General features: G+C 43.4%; 1 protein-coding gene across 1 annotated transcript in view; it reads left to right on the forward strand.

The window, feature by feature from the left end:
- The first annotated feature begins 856 nt into the window (after positions 1-856).
- The window catches only part of Bcorl1 (BCL6 corepressor like 1), a 63,300-nt gene continuing 39,806 nt past the window's right edge, over positions 857-24,350 (forward strand). Inside the window, 2 exon segments of the mRNA XM_055612173.1 lie at positions 857-967; positions 20,807-20,936. Of these exon segments, the coding sequence (XP_055468148.1) occupies positions 20,851-20,936 (86 nt within the window). The 5' untranslated portion in view covers positions 857-967; positions 20,807-20,850.

The following is a 24,350-nucleotide window of genomic DNA, read 5'->3' on the forward strand; positions in this document are numbered from 1 at the left end:
AGAGGGGGGAAACCAGGCCTGGCCCGACTGGCCTGGGCGTGGGGGCGGGGGGCGAGTTCGGGGCACTTGCTGGGCTCTGGACCGAGCGCTAGGGCGGGGCGGCGCTAGGGGCTGGGCTGGACGGGCGAGGAGAGGGCGAGGGGAGGGAGAACAGGGGGTGGAGTAGGGGCGTGGAGTTGCGAACGGGGTCTGGCCCCGGTTGGGGGCGAAGGTAGGTCTGCGCGGCCAAGAGCGGAGGGAGGGAGGCCCGAGGCAGCGCGGCGGCGGGGAAGGCCAGCTTCCGCGGAGTTGTGGCGGGGCTTCTCGTCTGGGCTCCAGCCGCCTCATGCGCACAAATGGGGTTAGGGGATTGACTGGTAAGCAACTCCTAGTGTTAGACGGTGTTCCGTGGCGATTCCCGAAAACTGCGGGAAGACGCCTTCTGCAATATGCCTCACCCCCCACCCACCTCTTAACATCTGGATTCTGGTCTTTGGTGGCTGCGGACCCTCCCCACCACCAGCCTTTCACTCTTCCAGCACCTTTTCCATCTCCCTCTCATCCTTGGCCATCCGAATCTCCTAGGTTTATGCTTTTGGGGGTTAAACGATGTCGGGGGCTGCTTTTTCCCTTCCTTTTGGGAAGCCTAGTTTGTATTTCTGCGAGGTAACATTGCTTGGCGTCGTGTGGACATTGGGGCTTAGATAATTTAAGCCTTCCCTCCAAGCTCTTTGATGGCTTTTAAGGAAAGGGACGGTTCCCTTGATTTTCATGACTAGAATGGGGTTTGAAGACTGGAATTTACTCTCAGATCACTTCTACTACCAACCACTTTACTATGAACTATGAACCATTTCTGTGGAGGGTGGGATACGGGATCATTAATGTGCTTTTCTGTCTTTCTGTAGGGTCTGCGTGGCGAAGGACAGCTAGTGTCAGAGGAAAAGTAGACAACAGCCCAACTCTGGTCGCCCCCACTGTCACTTTGGTGAGGGGGACAACGCTAAGGGGATGTTTGTGGGTTGGGGCCCAGTATAAGAGTAGGGGTGAGTAGTCGCCCCCAGAGAGACTCTTCCCTGGTGGGGAGAGAAAGGCGAGCCCCAGCTTCGGGGAGGGTTCCGGGAAAGGAGATGGAGGGTGGCGAAGACGTGGGGTGGGGGGTGCGGGAAGAATGAAAGAGTCACACCCTGTTTGCAAGGGGAGCCTCCCTCAGGCTCCTGGGAAAAGGGTACTGAATACGTGTGCTCTGTGGTCCTGGGGCAGGGGAGATCTGAGGATGGCTCAAAGAGTGGTTTGTACACTGGTTCTGGCACTAGTGGCCTGAGAAAGTCTGGTCGGGGCATAAGGTGAATGTTGGAAGGGAGACAACCAACCCTCTGGCCTCAGCGCCCTGCTCATCCCCCTTCCTCAACCTCCCTCTTGAGGGTCGTCGAGGTGGCGGGCGTGGAGCTCTTGGAGCCCCACGGATTGAGTGCCTCCACCTTCCTTGGGAGTCATTTTGCTCAGCTTGCTACAGCTACCACTGCCTTGCTCTCCGGAATCCGCTCGGTTCTCTCAGCGATCCCCTCCTCCTCCTCTCCCCTCCCCTCCCAGTGTCACCGGGGCTGCTTGGCTCTGCCCCTTCGCTGCCGCTTGCTCCCAGCTTTAGTCCCTCCTTCTCATACTTGCTCCCTCCCTTCGCCTCCTCCTCCCCACCCCACCTCGCCTAAGCAGCATTCTGGGAGTTGTAGTCTCTAGATGCGCTGGCTGGCACCGCCTGCAAACAAGGCCGAACTCGACTACCCGTCGAGCCCTGCAACCGGCACCCTCTCCACCAGGCTTTGCTCACACATAGACACACACGCACACACACAGACACACACACACACACCGCTCTCCCCCTCACTCTCGCTCGCCAAGGCTCTGCCAGTGTGTGGCTCTCCTCAGCTTTGCTGAGCCCTCCCTTCTTCCTCTCAGTTCCTAGAGTCCGACCGCCGCCGCCAAGAGAGGAGAAGGAGGTCGGTGGCGTTAAGGGGCGGAGGGGGCATTGGATCCCGGCAGTGTTAGGCGGGTGGTGGTTCAAAGAGGGTGAGAGGGAGCTCGGGTGGCGGCCTGAGCCTCCCTGCGGAGCCGACCCGGGAACAGGTGCGTCTTTTTTCTCTCTCCCCCAACCCTCCACCCCTTTTGACTCCCCAGCTTTTTCGTATTCTCCCACCCGCTTCTTTCTATCCTAAGCCTTTCCCCAACCCTGTTCACTCCTCTACCCTCAGCTTCTCAGCTTGCCGTCCTCTCTGTGTCCCCGGACGTAGAGCTCCCCGGAGCTCCCTCTGTCCTCGCCCCTCCCTTCGGGACAGCTCCCCTCCACTTCCAACCTTAGTACCCCATCCCTGCCCTGCCCTATCTCCTCCTCGACCTCCTTCTCTTTTAGCCAGGTGAGACTTGTTCACCATGATCCAAGAGAGTCTTTCCCTCGGCTAGGCGGGGGTCTCCATGGAAACAGGGGTCGGTAGATCCTGGGGGGTGTTAACCATAGGAATTACCCCACTCCACAGAAAGGGAGGTGGAGGTTACGGTCTTGGAACTACCTGGCCCCAAACCCTGATCCAGAGATCCAAGGATCTAAAGGGAACCTGGCCAACAGGGCAGGGCGAGAAAGGGCTTGTTTTTTGGGGTGGGGTGGAGGGGTGGGGGTCCGTAATGAAGTCTTAAAGAGACCAGCAGAAAATGCCCTCCAACCTAGAGGTGGAGGTGCGGCGGGTGCTCTTTCAGGGTTGCTTTCTCCCCTGTTCTGGGGTACAGGAACCATAGGGTAAGGGGTACCCCTAGGTGGCGGCGGGGCCTGGGTTCGGGAGTGGGAGTGCTGTGATGGGGGCAGGGGCAATTATCCAAGTCCCTGGAAAAAAGGCGGGGGATGACTTCGGAGCGCCCAGGCTTCGCTGCCCTCGCTCTAGGGGCGGGGGCTACCGAGCCAGGCGGGGCGGGGAGGGTACTCAAATTGAAGGAGGATAGGATGGGGGCAATTCTTACTGGCCCCGGCAAGCCTGGTGGGAGACCTGGCTTGCAAGCCCTCAACCTGCTTCGCGCCAGGCCTGGAGGATAGGGGTCTGCAAGGAAAACAGAAGGCTGAAAAGGAAGGAGGCTCTGGTTATGGGGCCGGATTTCGGGATAAGGGGCAATCCCCTGGCCCTTGGAGAAGGAGGGCGAGGGATGGCCACGAACCCCAGGGTTCCCCCACCCTGCTGCCTAAGGGGCTTGAGGAATGGACAGCAGGCCCAGTGGAGCTGGATTCGAGCAGATCGTTGCCAGGGAATGGGGGTGCTTGGTAGTGGTCTTCGGGGAGGGGGAGTAGTCCGGCGGCAGGGCGGGCGGGGCGTGAAGCTCCGGCGGGCGGTGGGGCGGGGCCGGGGCGGCGCTGCTGCCCCTGCTGCCGCTGCTGCCGCCGCCGCTGCTGCTGCTCCTGCTGGGGCCGTTGCCGCCGTTGCTGCCGCTGCCTCCGCCACCACCGCTGCCGCTTCTGGGCGGGGAACCGAAGCCGAAGGGAGTCCCGTGCCGGGGCAGAGGGCGCGCGGTGGGGAGGGGGCCATTCTGCGGGCGGGGGCAGGCTGGGGGTGGAGTCCCTGACGGGGGGCGGTACGAGCTAGGACGACGACGACGACGACGAGGAGCCTCGGGGGCCCGGTGCGGGGAGGACGAGGTGCGGGGAGAAGGAAGGGGGGCGGGGGTCCCGCGACGGGCCTCGTGGGCTTGGCTCTGGGAGGTTCGCTTCGGGTTGGATCCCTGCGGGGGCACCCAGAAGCCAGAAAAGGGATAGAAAGGTGAACTGGGCGGTGGAGGGGCCCCTCCTCCTCGGGGTCCCGAGGAGGGGAAGGCTGGACCAGAGGGACGTCCGGGCAAGGCTGGGAGGAGCCGGCTGCACCAAGGCTAGGGTTTTCGTGTTATGGGGGTGCAGAAGACTGTTGTATTGAAAAATGTGGTCGAGGGGAAAGACTGGAGGGAAACACGCGCTGCAAACCCAGGAGGCCCAACACCACAGGCCTGTGGGGGTGCCTTTCTGTTCCACTCAAGCCTCTCCTATCCTTCCTATTAGAAGCACTATGTTTTTGTTTCATTGTTTTGAAATTTTCAAGGTTGCCTGATCAAACTGTCGATGTGGTGATACTTTCTCATTCTTGCTGTTTTTCTAGAGTAGACAGCAAGGACAGGCTTTACTTGGTGAGCATTCTTCTAGCTCAGCGTTTTGGGGGCTCTTTGCATGAGTAAAGCGGGCCTGTAAAGCAAGCCACAGATGAATACTCTCAAGGCGATTTGGAGGTCGTTCCCATGACACAGGGGTTAAGTACAATTGCAGATAACGTTGGTCAGACTTCTGGGGTACACTTGAAGCCTCCAAGTGTTAGTCCCATGTTTCTTCCAACTTAGAAGGCTAGTTCTCAGAATCACACTGTAGAAACATTTCATAGAGAAAGAAACGGGCATGATTTTGGAGTTGGGAGTTGATTAGGTTCATAATAAAATTCTAATAATGAAAGGGAGTTATATTTTTAGTGGCTATCTAATGCTGTTCTGTTTAGTATGTACTGTCTTTGAATGATGGTATTGAGGGTCCTTTCTTATTGAGGAGACTGTAGGTGGCGTATAGTTAAGGATGTTTTGGTAGCCTTTTAGGATACTCAAATTGAATGTGATATCACTTAGTGGTACTGAAGATGACAGTTTATAGGAAAGAAACTTTCATGATCCAATTGGGGATTAAAGGGCATAATCCTATTCCAAGAATCACCCAGAGGATCCAAAAGGAAGTGAAGGGTTGAGAAGGAGCCTGTAAAAATTTGACAGAGAAGCAGAAGTAGCAAGAACGACTGAGTGAGCAATAGGGGGCTTGGTAAATCAAGTTAATATAATCTGAAGTACACTTGAGGATTGACATAGGCATCTTGGAGTAGTTTATTAGGATATTGGTGGCAGGTATATTTTTGTACCTGAGGAAATTGTCTTGAGGTCAATCTGGGAGATGGGAACCACAGGTTTTGGCACAGAGGCATATTAAAACTGACTTTGTTAAAAGGGATTTTCACATGCACTTAAAAGCAGGTATTAATGAAAAGAGAGGCCCTCAGGGACAAAAATAAGATATACTCTCGTGGGTATGGACTTACCAAGGGAAAGTCACTCTAAAGTGCCTGCGCCGCCCCCCCCCCCCCCCCCCCCCCCCGCCACCAGACAGGGTTTCTGTATGTAGCCTTGGCTGGCCTGGACTCACTTTGTAGACCAGGCTGGCCTTGAACTCACAGAGATGCACATGCCTCTGCCTTGAGAGTGCTGTGATTAGAGATGTGTGCCACCACACCCAGCTTCTAAACTGACTTTTAAAAGTCTGAGTTTCTTGAATGGTGGCACACCCCTTTAATTCCAGCACTCAGGTCACAGAGGCAAGGAAATCTCTTGAGTTTGAGGCCAGCCTGATCTCCAGAATGAGTACCGGATGGTCAGGGCTACATAGAGAAACCTTGTCCTGGAAAAAAAAGTCTGATTCTCTTACCAGATTTGAAGGAAGAGTATGCAGATTTCTTTGCATTCTGATTCTGAGATGAAGAGAACTAGCTACCTAATTGATAGAGTAAGGGGAAGGGATGCAGAAATCTGGGTTGAATAGACTAGTTCTTTAAAATAGAGCAATAAGGAAGGGATGGCTAATTTTTGGAACAGGGCAGAGGAAAGCTAAGTGAATTCTAGCAACCTTTGCTGTTGGACTCTGTATTTAAAGTAGAGGAAGTTCTAAAAGAATTGGGACTGCACCAACAGTACTCTTAGGGATCAGGCTGTTCTTTGATTTGCTGGGAATGGTAGAGAGGATATGTGAAGTAGGAGAAGATCCTTTTCTTTCTCACTGGCTTAGAGGCTCTTAGGAAGGAAAAGAGGTTTCTCTGGGGATGTATATCTGTGCCTTATTCATGATGCAGTTCACTCCACAGGCACGTAAGTGCTTGGTAAAGGTGGCAAAGGAGCTCAAGCCATGATTAATCTGCACTGGGAGGCTTCAGGGAGGAGCTTTGCTGAGAGAAAAAGTTTTACTAAACAGAAAGAAGGAAGGCAAAAGAAGTCAGGAAGAGGGTCTGTAGGACAGTGAAAAGAGAAAGGAAGATGAGCATCATTGTTCCCATGTCAGGTCTACCTAAGAAGAAAGCAGTAAGTTGAAATCTCTGGGGTAGTGTTTTCCAAGAAAAGTTTGACAAACCCTTAGGGCTCTTTACAGGTTAGTGCTAGAATTGCTAAGGCTGGAGTAAGAAAGATTTTGGGTGCTGGAGAGATGGCTCGGAGGTTAAGAGCACTGGCTGTTCTTCCAAAGGTCTTGAGTTAAATTCCCAGCAATCACATGGTGGCTCACAACCATCTATAATGAGATCTGGTTCCCTCTTCACATCTCCTGGCTCACATGCAGTCAGAATACCATATAAATAATAAAGAAATAAAAACAAAACGATTATTTTTAAAAAAATATTTTGGATACCAATAGGGCTAGGAAGAAACTGGCATTTAGAGAGAAATAGAAATATATTTACCCATAAAGAAGTGGAGGTAGTATCCTTATTAAGAATTAAAAATGTACAGTATGGTCAGGGCATGTAAATAAAATACTAGCCTAGCATGTGCGATGGTCTGGGTTTAAGCCTTAGTATTCAAACAAACAAACAAACAAACAAACAACAAAAAACCCACAGTGTGAAAGAAAAGCAGATTAATAGAGCTATAGGAGAGAGGCATTCAGGTGTTCAAAGTAGGCATTGCGTGTAAAGATTCATTTTTTCTAGCCACTACTATGGGAGGATCCAGGAAACAGATGCAGCTGGGATTAAGCTGAAATGTTTCTTAGGAAATCCAAGTGAATGTAAGGATTCTGAATGGGAAAAGGGAGTCTTGGCCAGATAAAGAATGGAGAATAGGAGAAAGTGGGAATACACCAGTTTTCCCAGCCTGTAAGTGGGAGGAATCCCAGTTATAAGGAGCTGAGTGATAAAAATTCCAGAGCAGAAACAAACAGAATAAAGAACAGGAACCTGAGAGCCTTGGGCCAGAATTGAAGGGTGGCGTTAAGGGCACCAAGAGGAGGCTAATGAGGATTTGACTAGACTAGGTTTACACTGGTTTGTGGATTCTAGGTGGAGCAGTATTAGACTGATTGGGTTGGCTGTTAGATGCTTAGAGCTTTCCCAGGACCAGTTAGCCTCTGAGAAACCATGGCAGGAATTCCATGTTGAGTTTGGATAGGAAAATGAACACTAGAGGGGAATAGAGAGAGTAGAGAAAGTGAAAACTGTTACTAATGAGACACAAAAGGGGGAAGAAAACACTGATGATTATGTGAAGGACCTGAGGGGTTTTTGTTTTTTGTTTGTTTTGTTTTTGTTTTAGAATGAAAGGAAATTTCTTAATGTTAGCATTGGAAGTCAGTCTGTGTCTGTTTGAATCTTTAGTGCCAGGACAGCTAAAGAGGGAGGAAATAAGTAATCTACCTTTTTGTCTCTAGAGGATTCTCAGGTAGTATTTTATATGATCTCTTATATGAGCCAGGCATTATTCATGCCAGTCCGTAAAACATAGGAAATCGTCTTCTTTCTAAATCATATTCTTTCCTGCTGTTCATAACTTTAAAATGGTCTTTTATGTCGAAGATGTTCTTTAGTGAATTAAAGTTGTGTTCTGGTTTAGAGGAATACTTAACTCTGTTTCTGCCCCCATAATCCCAATAAGCTCTTGTAGTTTTCCTTTTTTTTTTTTTTTAAGCAATAAAAGCTCTTCTTATAAAACATGTAAAAATTGATCATTTGTAGTAGAGTAAGTGCATATTTGTTAAGGAACAATGAGGAAAAAAAAATCCTGAGTGTAGGAGGTGGGATGGGGGAAACAGGGAAGGGAAGAATACCCTGGTTGATTGGTTATTTATTTAGGCTTTTGTGAGATAGGCTCTGTGTAGACCATACTGACTTTGAACTCAGAGTTCTACCTGCCTTTTCTATCTCCCAAGTGCTTGGATAAAGGTGTGCACTACTATGCCCAGTCATCCCTGCCCCCCATTTTTAAGTAAACTGTAGGACAAGTGTTAAGGTTGTGTTTTCCCCTTGGTTGGTAGATGAATTGTGATGAATTTGAAGATGTGGCTTATTATTTGTAAAATGCAGTAATTTTTAGATTTTCCCAGTAGAGTTAAATAAGGCAAGATGTGGCTTTATTTGGGTTTGAGGATTTTAACTTGGGCTAAATATTTGGGAAGGACTGAATTCTGTGGAACAACAGCTTTGTGTTTGAGTCTTCATTACTATCTTCTAGTAAACAATTTGCTTACCTCATTACTAAAATATACCTAGAAATCTTAGTGTTGGTTCCATTTAAGGGAACAGTAGAATTTGGCCAATGCATGGGTATGATGACAACAAGGAGATCTTTATTTTTCTGAGTTCGGTGAAATGTATAATGCACAAATATAATCCCAGGGAGAAGATTCACTGAATACTTGGATCTATGAGGCGATTGAATATATTTTCTCATGAAGAGTCTTTTCTCAGTTGACCTTGGTTCTACCATGCCCAGGTGAGCTTGCATCCTAAATTAATCTACTTGTTTGGAGACAGAGTTGTGTTAGAGTACTTGTTCTTCAACTTCCTAGCAGTATGGCAGGAAGTAAGTCACTACCTTTCTTGAGCCTTGCTGTTCTTATCTAGACAACGGATATTATATTATATTAATTATATTATAGCTATTTTATAGGATGTTAGAATTATAAGATAAAATGTATATAGTAACTGCTAAGGTACTTAACATGGGATATATCTTTAGAACTAAAATTTCTTATTGTGTCTTATGACATGATTAATACTTAAAGTAGCAGAATGAAAGCAAAAATTTTTTTCTGCTACCCACATACCTTAGCCCTTTTCCCTTTTTCTCTATAATCCTTTTCATTAGTATACAGTCAGCATTTACTACGTGGTAGGAAGTAATATTTTAACTCATTGCTGCATTTACTTCAGAGATGGATGTGGTAGTTGCTTTAACAGCTGTGCCACCACACTGCCTATTATTTCAGGACAGGAACTAAAGACTGTATATCCAGTGAAAACTTGAAGGAATCTTTTAGGGTATGGGTGATCTTTATTTTTTTATTTATTATTTTTATTTTTAAGATTTATTTATTATTTAAACAGTATTCTTCCTGCATGTGCCTACACACCAGAAGAAGGCACCAGATCTCACTATAGATGGTTGTGAGCCACCATGTGGTTGCTGGGAATTGAACTTAGGACCTTTGGAAGAACAGACAGTACTCTTAACCTCTGAGACATCTCTCCAGCCCCAACCTTTATTTTTTAAAGGGCCTTGGGAGATGGTCCAGTTGACAAAGTGCTCACTGTTCAAGTTTCAAGTACATCAACTCGAAGTCATTTAAAATATAAAATATAAAATCTGGGAGTTGTAATGGGCCTGTAATCCCAGGGTTGGTGAGATAGAAACAGTAAGATATCCGAGTTTCCCAGTGACTTCTAGGTTCAGTGAAAGATTAGCTCAAAAGATAAGGTAGATAGCAGTTCAGGATGATACTTAACATTGACTGCTGGGCGTCACATGCATATGCATGTGTGGTGAATGGGGATGCACATGATACCATTTTTTATTTATTCATTTATTTTTACATTGATAAATTTTCAAATACCACTTTAAAACCTTTTCTTTTTTTTTTAGAGGTTTACTTTTAATGTGTATGAATGTGTGCCTGAACGTATATGTGTGCACCATGTGCTTGCCATGTGTCCGTACTATCAGAAGAGAACATCAGTATCTTTGGAACTGGGGGTACAGATGGTTGAGATACCATGTGGGAACTGTAAACTGAACCCAGGTCCTGTGCAAGAGCAGAAAATGTTAACAGCTGAGTTCTCTCTCTCTATTTTATTTTAAAGTTTTATTTTGTGTATATGTTTTTGCCTGCATATATGTATGTGTACTGCTTGTGTGCCTGCTGTCCTGGAACTGGAGGTAAAGTTTCTGGTTGCTGGGTATTGAACCTGGGTTCTCGAGAAGAACAGCCAGTGCTCCTATCCACCGAACCATCTCCCCAGTACCTTTTATTTTATTTTTATTTATGTGTGTTTTGTTTGTGTTGTCTTTGGATGTGTGAATATGAGTACAGGTGCCCATGGAAGCCAGAGGTATCAAATTCCCTGAAGCTGCCTGATGTGGCTGCTGGGAACTTAGGTAGGGTCCTCTGCAAGACTAATATATACTCTTAGCCACGGAGCCAGGTTTCCAACCTGCTTTTAGTAAAGGACTATTGTGTTAAATTATGGTTGGTTAGGCTTTCTAGCTGTCTGTCTCTGGAAATTCTACAGAAGCTGATAGAAGCTGGTACTGATGTGCTTCTGTGATAAAGATGCTCACCAATGATTGAATGGGAGAAAATAATATTGAAGAAACCTGGGTTCCCCAAACCAAACTTCTGGGTAAAGGAAAAAGAGTGGTCTTCAAACTAGATCTACTCTCTGCAGCTGGAATGGACTTTGGTGTCAGCAGTTGGGTCTGTGTTAGCTATGCCAATATACGGAGAGACAGGTAACAAGCCAATTGAGAACAGCAGATTGGCTGACAAATTAACAGTTTCTGTTTGACTTAGAAAATGTGTTGTTATTCCCTTACCCCTGAGATTTACCTGCATATTTTATTCCATTTAGGTAAATATTATGGTTGTTTCCTGAACACACATCTTCTGGGTAGTCCATAAGTTGCCTGGGTTTAAAAATTACCTGTTGATGTAGCACATTGAGATATTTGGAAGTCGATTTTATTATTTTGCTTGACAAACTTTTATTTTAGTTTTGTGATTATCTTTACTGTAGAAATAAAGCAGGATTAGAGTTCCTGTGAGAGCAAGGTTGTAAAAGGAATACTTTCGTGCAGTGCTGTTTTTTTTTGTTGTTGTTGTTGTTTATTTATTTGATGTATGCATGTGTATGACAGCTTGCAGGAATTGGCTCTCTCCTTCCACCATGTGGGTCCCAGGGATTAAATTCAGGTCATGAGATTGGTGGCAAGTACTTTAACCCATTGAGCCATCTCACTGGCCATGTTTTGTCTTGTTTTTCAAACAAGGTTTCATAGTATTATCCAGGCTAGTATTGAACTTGTGCCTTCAAGTGATCATCCTGCTTCAGTGTCCTGAGTAGGGACTGCAGGCATATACCATTGTGCCATACTTAACTTTTTCTACTTGGGTGCCTACTCTCTGTATGTTACAGAAAAGGTTTGAGTTTTCTCCAGTACTTTATTAGCAAGCTAATTATTGAGCCCATATTGTGTGCCTTTTTTTATGTAGACCCTATTGAGAGGGTCAAGTAAACCTATGGATGGGGAGTAAAGTGAGTCATTGTGGAATTTGAACACTGTAATAAAAGGAATAAAAACTTCAGATGAGTTATACACATAATTTATATGTAGTCATAGCAGAGTCTCGTCTCAGGTAAAAGAACAGAACAAGTAACCTGATAATGGTCTCTCCAAATATTCATTACATGGATGATCTAGGAGAGTTTATAAAAGCAGAACTTAGATGAGAAGAAATCCCCTTTACATGAAAAATTCCATATCACGAATACAATATACTAAAATGGAGGCACAAGATGGACACTGTCATAGTCTATGACAGGAAGGGGACATAGAAGCATTTCAAAAGTGATTCAAATCTTACAGTGGCCCATGTTGGGAGTGTGAAATATGCACTAAATATTCTCAGGGTCCCACTGAAGACCAAGATGGAGGAAAGCCAACTTTTATTTTTGGATTAACAGCCTCATAACATGTCCCTATTTATATAGATGTATTGCTGAAGTAGCTTTGCATTATAAAAGGACTGATTAATTTCACAGTGCTGATCTATATATCTTATATGTAGAAGTTGTGCAAAAACTTTTTAGAAGATTTATTCTCTCTATCTATGTCTCTGTCTGTGTGAATCTCTGTGTGAATGTGTATATATGAGTGCGGTGGTGTGTGTGTGTGTGTGAGTGCGTGTGCATGACTGTAGTGCCTACAGAGGACAGAAAAAGATACTGGACTCCTTTGAGATGAAGTTACCAGGCAGTTGTGGGCCACTTGACATGGGTAGTAAGAACTGAACTCCAGTCCTCTGGAAGAGCAGGGAGTCTTCTTAACTGCTAAGCCATCTTCTAGCCCCAGTTGTATACAATCTTATAGTTAGAGCCTGACTTTGGTATAAAGTTATTTTTTTAATAATATATTTTTCAAATAGAGTAAGTACATTTCTTTACTGCAGGAAATGAAAATGAATACTGTTTGAATGATAGAGTAAAAATCAAAGCAGAGTTTAGATAAGCTAAAACAATCTGATGGTATGAAAATGTAAGGAAACCATGAAAACGTCTGTTTTGGTTTACTTCATTTACTTTCATATTTATTACCGTTGGTCCTTGTAAGTGCTTCTGTGTTAGGCTCAGTTCTTGGTACAGATTAATATATTGTTATTTGACAGTTGTAGTGATAAATGGATATAATGGGGTGGTCTTGAGATGTCTTGGGGTGCTTAGAAATGGAGAAAAGAAGTTTCTCTAAGGTTTCTACCACAGTTTAGGCTGTAGGTCTGGTAATTTGTGATTAGATGGCTCTGTTTAATACTGCTGCTATCTGATTGCATTCTGCCTGTCTCTCTGTCTCTCTCTTTCTTTTGGAGACAGGGTCTCACTCACTATGTGTTGCAGGCTGTCTCTGAAATAACTACATAATCCAGGCTAGCATAAACCTAAGGATCCTCCTGCCTAATCTTCCTAATTTCTAGGTTTCTACCTCCACACTTATGGTCCTGAATGGATTATGGCTGTTTCCAAGTATCAGGTCACCCCTAAAAGCATGGGATTTAGCACTTCAAATAGTGAAGAGATTGAAAGGGTATACTTAATACTTTTAGAATTCAAAATGTTAGTGCTCTTGGAAGCTCTGTGGAAAATTGTAAGCCCTGGCCATCCAGTTACTGATGACTGCCCAGCCTCCCAAGGTGACTACTTTGGAGGTAACTAAATTCATCAGAATGACTAAGCTCCTATGTGTTTAATAGACAGTTAACAGTCATTTGTATCCAGTCTCATAAATGTTTATAAGCACAGTTTTTAAACATGGTGGTACCCAAGGAGCATATGAAGGTACCCAGGCTAGAATCGTATTGAGGCAACTCCTTAGCCTTCTTGTTTAATACAAGAGAATTCATGTATCTTGGAAGAGGATGTACTATCCCCCTAAGTCTGATGTCTTGTAGTAGATACCAGTGGAAATATTCAGAAAGAAAAAAGAAAATGAGCCAGAAAGTGTTAGAATAGATTTAGTCACACAAAATTACTGAGTAGATACTTTCTAGTTGATCTTTCTGTGTGTGCTACCATACATGGTGGAATGACCTTCTTTGTGTGAAGAGGAGCACAGTAAAGCAATTGGGACATGCCTACACCACTAGAGTTTCAGGTAATAGCTGATTATTAGCTAGAAAAGATGAGGGGATAGAGATATGGGAGATAGGGAGCAAAATATAAGAATGTACTTTCATGGGAAATCACTAAAGCAAAACAGTTTAAATGGAAACATTCTCATTGGGGTTAAAGTTTGGGGTATATAATTAATGGGAAAATACAAGTATTAATATCCTGTTCACTACATATGGAAGGAGGCAGAACAATGATGCTGCTTTTCCCAAAGTAGGAAGTAGGGATAGCCTTTCCTTTGCTTCTTTGAAGGCTTCTTCTTAGGGAGTGTTACCCAAAGCTCTGCATTTCAATTAGAACAGTAGGACCCAAAGTTGGTTTTCCTTCTTCATTAGTCACCACTGACTCAACCATCCTCCTTAAACTGTCTACTGGCCATAGGTATAACCTCAAGGACAGATTTGGGGCCAGGCTTCAAGATAAATATTTTCTGGTTGCTTCATTTTGAAGTCATAATTTCTTCCAGGTCAATAAGCAATGTGGGCCAAAAGGAGTCTGACAGATTTGGTTTATCTGAGACCCTCTTAATCTTGGGTTTTTCTTGTACTGTCTCAATGCCAAACTCAGCTATGAAGAAATAAAGGCAGGTAACATACAATGGGTAGAGAGTCTGTTATGACCTGTGTATCTATCACCACCTTTGTTCATCATTAAATTGGATCTTTGGCCCCAAAGAGAGGGTTGCAATTCTGGATTACCTGTCAAAGGGACGAAGATTTCACCATTTTCAGGGTTAGAAACTTTAAAAGCAATATCTATGTTGGGTATGGTGGGTTATGTCTGTAACCAAAGCACATAGAAAGTGAAGGCATGAAGTTTGCTGTGAGTTTGAGACAAGCCTGAAATACATAGTATGAATACTAGGCAAAAGTGGGAAACATATCAAACTACTGTTTTCAAAAATCAACAAACAAGCCAGGTGTGGTGGTACATACCTATAATCATAGAGTTCAGTAGATAGAGGCAGGAGGATCAGGTATTCAAGGCCAGAGTCGCCTATAGAGTGAATTTGAGCCCAGCCTAAATATGGTGAAACTTCATCTCAAAATAAAACGAAAACTACCCCAAATGGATAAACAAATACCCATCATCCACTATTAGTGTAAAATATTTGTCCGAATTATGCTCTGTTACCTCCCTCAGTATTCTTTTCTTCCTCGTATGCAGTGATGGCCATGCTTTTGCTTTTAATTGTTGTAAAGTCCATTTGTTTGGGCATCTTCTTTTCAAAACAGAATTCTGCCCTTTTGTAAAGTCTTTGTATTTGAGGTCTGCCCATCTCCTAGTAGTGAAGTCCTGTACCCTGACTTGGGGCAGAACTTGTTATATACAACCTTTCCCCCCACCTCCTTTGATAACATATTCTCTTTAACCTTTTCAAAAATGCTTCAGTGCTTCCCCACAGTATTTCAGTTTGGCCCATGATGGTGAAATATTTTAGGTTCTCCTATTTCATTTTTCCTGTTTGATTGCTATGTTATAGGCTTCTCTTTTATGCCCTGTTTACCTGCTCTTCTAGCACATTTTCTTTCTTTTGGAGTTGTTTATTTCTTTTTTTTTTTCCCCTACAGATCTCTACATCACGGCTTTCATTTTCTACTACCTATTCATTTTCAGCTTAGCTGCAATTTTCACTATTTGTAAAGTTATCGCTCTCCCATTAATCCATCTTTCTCTTGGTTTTCCCTATTTGAGTGTGCCCGTTATGGCTGACTACACAGTCTATGGAGCCTACCTGATAGACATGTTTCCTAAGATCTCAGTCAGTCTATCTGCTGCTCTCTACACAGGCCTCCTAAATGGCAAACTTTTTTTTTCAGGCACACTTTGGCTTTGAGCTTGTGGAACATGTGTTCTTCTTTGTCCTTATCATGAGTTAGATAAGACCTTTTGAGTTACTTCACCCAAAGTGAGGATAGTTTACAGTGGTCCTACTCATTGCTTTCCAGACAGTGACCAGCATTTGAATCTTGGGTCATACAGCTGTTCTTAACGTTTACATGGCTGTGATACCTGGGAAAATTCTTGTGTCTGTGATTCATGGGTCATTTGGCATTACCAGGTTTCTTCCAAGTTCTTTTTAATAACTTCACCTTTTTATGGTTCTTACTGGGTGGAGGGGGGGGGGGGTGGGGATTAGAGAAAGAGTGAGAAATAGGGTGAGAGAATGAGAATATCAATTTGCTTTGCGTGAAAGCAAATCGTTGTGAAAGCATGCATGCCATGTGTGTTTGTAAGTTTTTTTTTTTTTTTCTGCTCACCTTCCCTGTGTACTTTATGAGTGATTGCTAACTTGATAGGACAGGATGTAACAAAACAAAAATTCTAGGCTCACTGAATCAGAATGTGTGGAGCTGAGATCTAAGATACTATTTGTAACCAGCTTCTCAGTGGTCTTGTCATGGGAAACACTAGTTTGCATTGACTGTTCTAGTCCTGACTCCTACTTTGCCAGCAGAAGCTTGTTTTCTAGTGCAGCATTTGATGCTCACTTTGGCTTTCTCTCTTGTTTCATGAATCTTGCTTTGTTATATAGGGCGTTTAGTTCAGTGTCCTGCCTGTGTGTATGCTGTTTTCTACCCCTTGAGCACAAAGACTACTGTTAATTAGCAACATGGATTTCAGATGGTCAGGAGTGCAGCTCCAATAAAATCACAAGAAAAGTTATGAAGCCAAGATTTAAGAGAATGCCCAATTTTCAAGATTTCATGAGGGCTGGAGGGCTGGTTTAATGATCAAGAGCATTACTGCTCTTACAGAAGACCAAATTTGATTACTGTACCAGCACCCAAGTCAGGTGGCCTTTAACCATCTCTCTAACTCCAGCTCCAGGGATCCAATAGCTTCTGGCCTCTGAGCTTATGTATACATAGCTACACACACACACACACACACACACACACACACACACACACACGTAGGGCATCCAGTGTCAGTTTTGCTCTCTAGGTTGTCACACACTACATCACGAACATGTTTGGCTTTATCTTCTGTTTTATTTGTTTTTGTTTTGCTTCTACCTTTTCTTTTATATGTTATTGTGCCTAAAAGCTCTTTATCTAGTGGGTGTTTGGTCTGTTGTTCTGTTTCCAAACACTGGGAATCTCCCTTTGACTTCTGACCTGTACCTGCAAACAACCTGTCTCCTTGAAATAGAACAGAAATAATTCTGAGTAAAAATTGCATGGTCAGGGTGGGTAGTAATGGTGCATGCTTTTAATTATAGCACTGAGGAGGCAGAGGCAGATTACCTGGTCTACAGTGTGAGTTCCAGGATAGCCAAAGCTATGCAGAGAAACCCTGTCTCATCCACCCCACCCCCCAAAAAGAAAATCACATGGTCACTGAAGTACCTGCTGTATACAGATACTTATGTGGCTACTAAAACTTGTACCTGATGTTGAAATTCATCTTACAGCAAGAGTAGGTCTGTTGCCTGACTCCTCTGATATTTCCTAGAGAAAAAGATGAAAAAGTACCTGATGTATTAGCTAGCAAGCAGAACCTGTTTTTCTTTTTCTCTCTCTCTTCCTTCTTTTTTGGTTTGTTGAGACAGGGTTTCTTTGTGTAGTCTTGTCTGTCCTAGAACTCACCCTGTACATCAGGTTGGCCTCAAACTCAGATCTGTCTGCCTCTGCCTCTCTAGTGTTGGGATTAAAGGTGTGTACCACCACCTCCTGGCAAACCATTGCTTTTTAATCTATTAAAAAGATTAAGATATTCTAACAAATGACCAAAACTTCATTAACAAGGATGGTAAGGGAAAGGACTCTTGCTTGAACTCTCAGTCTTCTTTGGATTATATGCACCACTAAGCTTAGCAAATGGGGTCTTTGTTAAAAATGTTTCTAAAATTACCCTAATGTTAATTATGTTAAAAGATAACCTTCAGAAAAAGGTAAAGCATTATGACTCTCCAAACATATTAAAAATTAACACATATTAAGAATTTTATTTTTCTTCTTAATGGGAAAGCTAGATATACTATAGCTTCTATAAAGAAAAAGTCAAAAATTACATATTTATATGGAGTAAAGGAATTGGATTGCAAGTGGAGGTAAAACTGGTTTTCGACAGTAAGGGAGAGGTAGGAGCACGAGGTCAATCCCTACTTTATGGGACCATTACAGAGTTTGTATATACATTAGCTACTTGCAATTTACAGAGGTACTAAATAGGACAAAGATGGTGAACTGAGGCAGAATCCAGCTGCTTTGAGAAAAGTGTACTATAAATCATGCATGTGTTTATTTTTATTTTTTTTTAGCAAGCATGGTAGGCTTTTTCATTTTGGTTCTACCTCAGTTCTCATCTAGAATTTAGTCCCATATAACATGTATTTACTGAGTCCTTATTATGTGTAAAGTATTACAGAGGAACCAAAAGGGGAAAAAGTTGTTATTCAGTAACTGTAGTAGCTGATCCTGTGGTACAGAGACAAACCTGCTGTGTATACCCAGCTAACTCACAGCAGAGAACCAGTGGTAGGCCAGAGAAAAGAAGGAAATGTTTGAGGACCAGAAAGGGAGGGGTTAATGGTTCTTGGGCCTCAGCTAAGAGAATGACACAATGACATTTAAACTAGGCATTGAGGGATGATAGTGAGGGGAAGAAGGGGCACAGGGGGAGACCATCTCAGAGTGAAGAAGCAGTAGAATCCTGAAACTGAATGGCTGGGAGTTGGGAATAACTAGGATGGCAGACAAAAGGCATGATGTAGCAGAAGAGGAGCAAGCAGAGGAGGTTTGAGGCCAGGTCCTGAGGGCCCTAAAGACTGTCCTAAGAATTCTGGCTTGAGTGCTGGCTTGATCCTGACGACTTTTGATGAGAGTAGGAAGGTCTGATCAAAGCAGCATTTCAGAATATGAACTGATTGTGGAATCAAATAATGGGAGGCTGAGAGAACAGTTGAGAGGACAGTATAATATTTCTGGGGTACGATGATGAAGATGATTTAGGTCTGTACCAGGGCAGTGGCAAGAGGGGCAGAAAGAGAGAGGGAGATGGCTTTATCAAGACTTGACTCCTGATTTGATTTGAGTGATGGGAAGAGGAATTGACGAATTTTCAAGTAAGAGGACAGTAGTTCTAGTAACTAAGGAAGCATGCTGTGACTGGGCATGGTGGGCTAGGGAGTACATTTATGGGGATGGGTAATGAGTCTAGTTTGAGATCTGTTGGATTTTAAAGGCTTGGTGGACATCCATGTAACGACAAGTTGCTGACCTCTGGAATTCTGGTCTGGGCCTATGGAGAGAGGTCAGGACTAGAGACGTAGATGTGACAGTCACCAGTTCATCTAGGGGTAAGTTAAAATTGTGAGAGCTGAGAAAGATGGAGGGCAAGAGTGCCATACACAGTGAAGAGACACACAGAAAGACCCAGAAGGAAGAATGGGGGGTAGGCAGAAAGATACGAGGGGGGACAGAAAGGTGAGAAAGATTGGAAGAATAAGCAAGAGGACGAGGAAGAGAAGAATGAGATACCGAAGAGGAAATGGAAATGGGGAGGAAGAGATTACATAAGGGAGTCTGGGAAGAGAGGCAGGAAGGGAAATTGAGGGAGGCTCTGCTTAGAGTTCTCAAAAAGGGGGGAGCGAGTGCAAGACATCTGAGAGAACAATCAGAAAATTGAGAGTGAGGAAGAGAGCAAAAGGAGATTGAGAGAGCAAAAATGAGAAAAAGAGGAGGGACTCACCTTCTGTGCACATCCAGGTTTCTGGGGTGGATAACCAAAGGACCACATGCAGATAAGGCAGCCACCACTGAGCCAGGAGTGGCTTGAGAGGACAAGTATAAAGAAAATGGAGGAGGGCAACAGAACCCCTTGGCTGGGACAGAGATGGGGTGAGGATGAAGTCAAGAAAGAGGATGGGTATATACCTGTCTGCTGTTCTTTCTTTACCACGTCCTTGAGTCCAGCCATGGTGACCTCCTGCCCCTTACTTGATCTGAGCAGGCAGCCTCCTTCTGCTTTGAGAACTTGTCTTTCCTCTGCCTGGAATGTTCTTCCCTCTAGGTATCAACATGGCTTAGTCCTTTAGGTTGTTGAAATAAATGTTCTCCTCTTGGTGAGGCCCATGTTGATCACCCTATTGTGAATCATAGCCACTCCCCTCCTCTACTCCCTGACATTGTCCCCAATGCTCCTTATTTTGTGTTGTGTGGCTTGGAATGTACTATAACACAGAATTATTTAATATGCTTGTTGTCCTTGTCACCACCCCTCTAGAATGTAACTACTGTGCAGGTATGAGTTTGTCAGGTTTTGTTAGTTGTTGAATCTCTAGTACCTAGGATAAATGTTTGTTGAGTAAGTGAATTATGTTGAGTATGAACAATTTGTGAAAATTGAAAGGATAAGTGGAGCAAATCTCTGATGTGACTGTACTTTACTGTGACTTCTTTGGAACACAGAGAACATCCGAAAAGTCTGATCACTGTAGGGTTCTGTTCAGTTGAACTTTGGTGAATGATGAGTTTAGCTAATAGGTCAACAAAACAGGCTCACTGGAATGAAGCTGTTTTCCTTGATATCCCTTTTCCTGTCGAAGATGAAATGACTGTGTGGTGGTTGTCAATACAAGGACTAGACAACGTCCCATGAAGTGTTTAGTAAGCCACGGTGGGGCAGACAGACACATAGGAAAGGATAAGGACAGAAACGTGTGGTTCTTGATGGAGGCTTGCCTTTGTTCATTTGCTTGTGCCTAGAGTACAAAGATCATTGCACCTAATTTGAAGGGAGCTTTTTACATCTTACATAGATACATTGTAACCATCTTGGAAGCAGAGCAGAGTACTTCTGAAAGACTTAAAAATAAAGTGTGTGCTTCCTCTGGAGAGCTTAATTTGGCCATGTCACTCAGATCCTTACATACCCATAGATTATAGAGCAGTAGTGGAAGAAGACCCCCATTTGTCTTTCACTGAACTTGTTGCTCAGGTATGGGCATAGCAGTCTAACTGGAGTTGCTTACACTAAATATATGTAGAGATACACTGTCCCTCAACTGTATGCCGTAGATTGAATTTTCTCAGACATTCACATATACGTGTCTTTGAAGATAATTTAAAAATCACTCAGGGTGATTGACAGTGTCCTCATCTCCATCCTGAAATGTGGATTCCTGGAAAGCTGGCGCAATCTTTTCCTTATTTGGACCTTCGTTTTCCATAGCAGGCTGGCTTGTGAGAGTGATCACTGTGAGCATTTTGATTCGATGATTACCTTAATTTAAATGTTTCAGTGTAAAAGATGGTAAAAGCAGCTGTGCTTGTTCTCAGCTTTAACTTTTTGGTTTTCTCTTTCCCCAGGGGGAGTGGCCACAGCAGATCTTATCTGGTGTTGAGTGGCTGTCATGATCTCTACAGCACCGCTTTACAGCAGCGTGCACAACTGGACCAGTTCTGACCGCATTCGCATGTGTGGCATCAACGAGGAGAGGTAAGGTTTCAGAGGTGGCATCCAGTAACCTGTATCTAGTCCCAGGTTGGGGCTAGGACCTGGGGACAAGATTCTTACTTGTTTCTGATTTTCATAAAACATGGGGGTCACCTACTCTCGCTGTCCCTGTTCCAGTGAAAATGAGGAAGCCAATGTAGGATTTTTGCCACCTAGTATTATGTGTTTAGTGATAAAGAACTGTCAGATTGTGGAGTGAAAGGAAAGCTCAGGTGCTTGCAGTTTCTATTTCTTAGGTCAAAGCTTAGTGCTCAAAAGTTCATATAAGATATTTTCAGTTCTTATCCAGGGCTTAGAAGAAAGTTGGTCTCATCACATAGCTTTAGGGTGGGAGCTGGTCATTGACATTCTGGGGGCCAGTACTACCTGCATCAAGAAGCTAGAAAAATATGTCAGGAAGACCTTATGGAGTATCAAAGGGAGATGAGTTGCTGACCATAGCTTTAGTATAAAGTTCAGAGTTAGTGAGGCCTTCCTGGTTTGTGTGTGGGTGCTTCAGTTTTCTGTTATTTGGTTGGTCAAGAGAGGCCTTTTTAAGATTTTACATCATATGGTGATTATCCAATTGCCCTTCAGAGTTTATATTTTCTTTTTATATCCCTTGGCCAAATTGTTCTGTATGGTGGTTATTAAGCCTTTTCAAACTTAAAGGCATTGTTCTACCATGCTTGCAGATGTTTTAATCCATTGACTATATAAGTTCAAACACATCAGAGGAATTTCGATAGGACTTTACTCTAATTGTTTGTTTGTTTTTCAAGACAGAGTTTCTTTGTGTAGCCTTGGCTGTCCTAGACTCGCTCTGTAGTCCAGGCTAGCCTCAAACTCACAGAGATCCACTTGCCTCTGCTTCCCTGAGTTCTGGGATTACAGGCGTGTGCCACCATGCTTGACCCTTTCCCTCCAATTTAAGATCTAAGGTCTTCAAAAAGGACAAAAAAAAAAAAGAGCCTAGTTTAGGTCTTTTACGATGCTTCACTGGGTAAAGATGCTTACTGTAAGCCTGATGAACTGAGTTTGATGCCCAGAACCCACTAGGTGTAAGGAGAGAATTGACTTCCACAAGTTGTCCTCTGACCTTGCACACACCTCTGCTACCCTACACCCAAAACAAATGAGTGAATGTAAAAAAAAAAAAAAAAAAATAGAGCTGGAGTTTCTCAAGTAAATCTAAAAAATATTCACACTCTGGGGGAGCTAATGTCGACACTTTTGAAGGGAAAAAAAATGACTGTCTTTGTTTTTATATACTATTTTTTGTGGGAGGGGTGCTAGGAATGGAATGCTGGGAATCATGAATGCTAAGCATGTTATCTACTAAAGCTACACCTTCAGCTTCATGTTTTATGTTTTGTTTTTAAATGAGTTTTTTTCTTTAGTTCCTAACTAGAGAAGTGTGTACTTGTCTGAGATTAAGGTTAGGAGAATAGACCTTTTTATTTTCTCAGTCCATTAGCACCTGATAGCTTAAAGGTCCCTATACTAAGGGAATGTGTTAGAGATGGACTTTGAAAAGGAATTTAATTTTAGAATACAAAAATTAAAACCAATGAAAATAAGTCAAAATTTTTCTGGGACATAGCAGGAAAAAAATATTTCCCTTTGTTCATGAGGTCTGTTCTTAGGTAATTCTAAGAGATGATCTTTGACAAGGCAAGGTGGTAGTCATGCCTTGTAAGTATGCACTGGCCATGATGTTCTAGTCATAAGTTGTTCAACCTGATGTAGAGCTTTAGGTCTGAGCCTTCAAGAAGCTAGTGTACAAGCAAGCTGTGGTTCCTCACATATATAGTTTCAGTACTCAGGAGGCTAATGCAGGAGGACTGGGGATTTTAGACCAGCTTGGGCTACCTATTAAGTTTTAGGCTAGCCTTGGCTATATAAGTTAGCCCCTGTCTCAGTAAAACAGAGCTAACCCATGAAATTAAAAAGCAGTGGACAAATTACCTTGGTTCATTGCCATCCTATATTCCTTCCAAGAAGGGAGACAGATGTGAAATCTGATTTTCTCTTTTCACAGACCTTTCTTGGAATGCTAAATTACCAAATATGCCCAGTGGTTAAGATGACCTTTTAAACATTGTCTTTTCTGATCCCGTATACTGTTTGTCACCTTCTACTGCAGTTACCTTCTACCACATTATAGCTGATTTCTAAAATGTAATCTGACCCTCTGTGTTTTTTGTTTTTATTTTTTTGAGACAGGGTCTCTTTTTGTCTGTTACCCAGTCTGCCTGCTTCAGCCCAAATACAAAGATGTCATGTGTGAGATACCATGCCTGGTAATATATATATATATATATATATATATATATATATATATATATATATATATATATATACATATATACATATATACATATATACATATATATACATATATATATACACACATATATAATATGTATTATGTATTCATATATATTAATATATATTAATGTGTATTCATGTGCATGCCTGGTGCTCATAGAGCTCTACAAGAGGGCATCAGCTCTCCTGGAAGTGGACTTGTGCGCTCCCATGTGGGTATTGGGAATCAAACTCAGGTCCTTTGAAGAGTTGCCAGTGCTTTTAACTGCTGAACCATCTTTCCATACCCCAGCCCCAACCCCGTTTCAGAGACAGGGTCTTGCTATGCTGCACAGGAAGAAAATCTTCTTGTGTTAGCCTCCCAAATATTGTTTACAAGCATTGCCATCAGGTTCAGCTTTACTCTATGTAAAAACCACCTTCCCCCATCCTTGCAACTTACAGACCTTACAAATTTAATATATAAAGCTGTATTTAGAGATAAACTTAAAATTCTGTTGTAAAAATCTGTCCAGCTTCATCAAATATGGTTAAGGAGTATAGAATAGAAGGCTTAGCCTTTTTGTTGACTACAGGTGGTCAATCAGTTTCAATCAAACCTCCAGCTAAATCAGCTTGCCTCTAGCATTAAGTCATTTCTTCATTCAATAAGCATTTATTCAGTACAAGAGCAAACTGGTAGTCCATCTTTGTACATTGCTGGTGAGTGCTATGGAGTGGTGGGAACAGGTCCCGTGGTGTCTAGATGCAAGAATGATGCATTTCCTTGGGAATATCAGAGGACAGTGCCATCTGAGTCCAGGCTAGAGAGACGGTTAGGAGGTTGGAGTAAGGGCCAATATCCATATTTCCTTGATTGTTTGAGGAAGTCCTTGGCTGGAATTAAGGGGGGGGGGTCCTGAAGGAGCAGTGGGACTTCAAATACAAAAAGTCTCAGGGGATGGTAGGTAAGGTGCCTCATGTATTCTGGGTTGGATCTTTCTCTTAGACACTGTCCCAGGCCCAACAGGAACTGAAAAGTTCGAGTGTGACAGGTCTAGGTGTTAATCTTTAATAATTAGGAAATCGGCCCAGAATGGTTTGGGC

The sequence above is a fragment of the Psammomys obesus genome, unplaced genomic scaffold (assembly GCF_907164565.1).
Source record: "Psammomys obesus unplaced genomic scaffold, mPsaObe1.curated_primary_1811, whole genome shotgun sequence".
NCBI classification, from domain to species: Eukaryota; Metazoa; Chordata; class Mammalia; order Rodentia; family Muridae; genus Psammomys; species Psammomys obesus.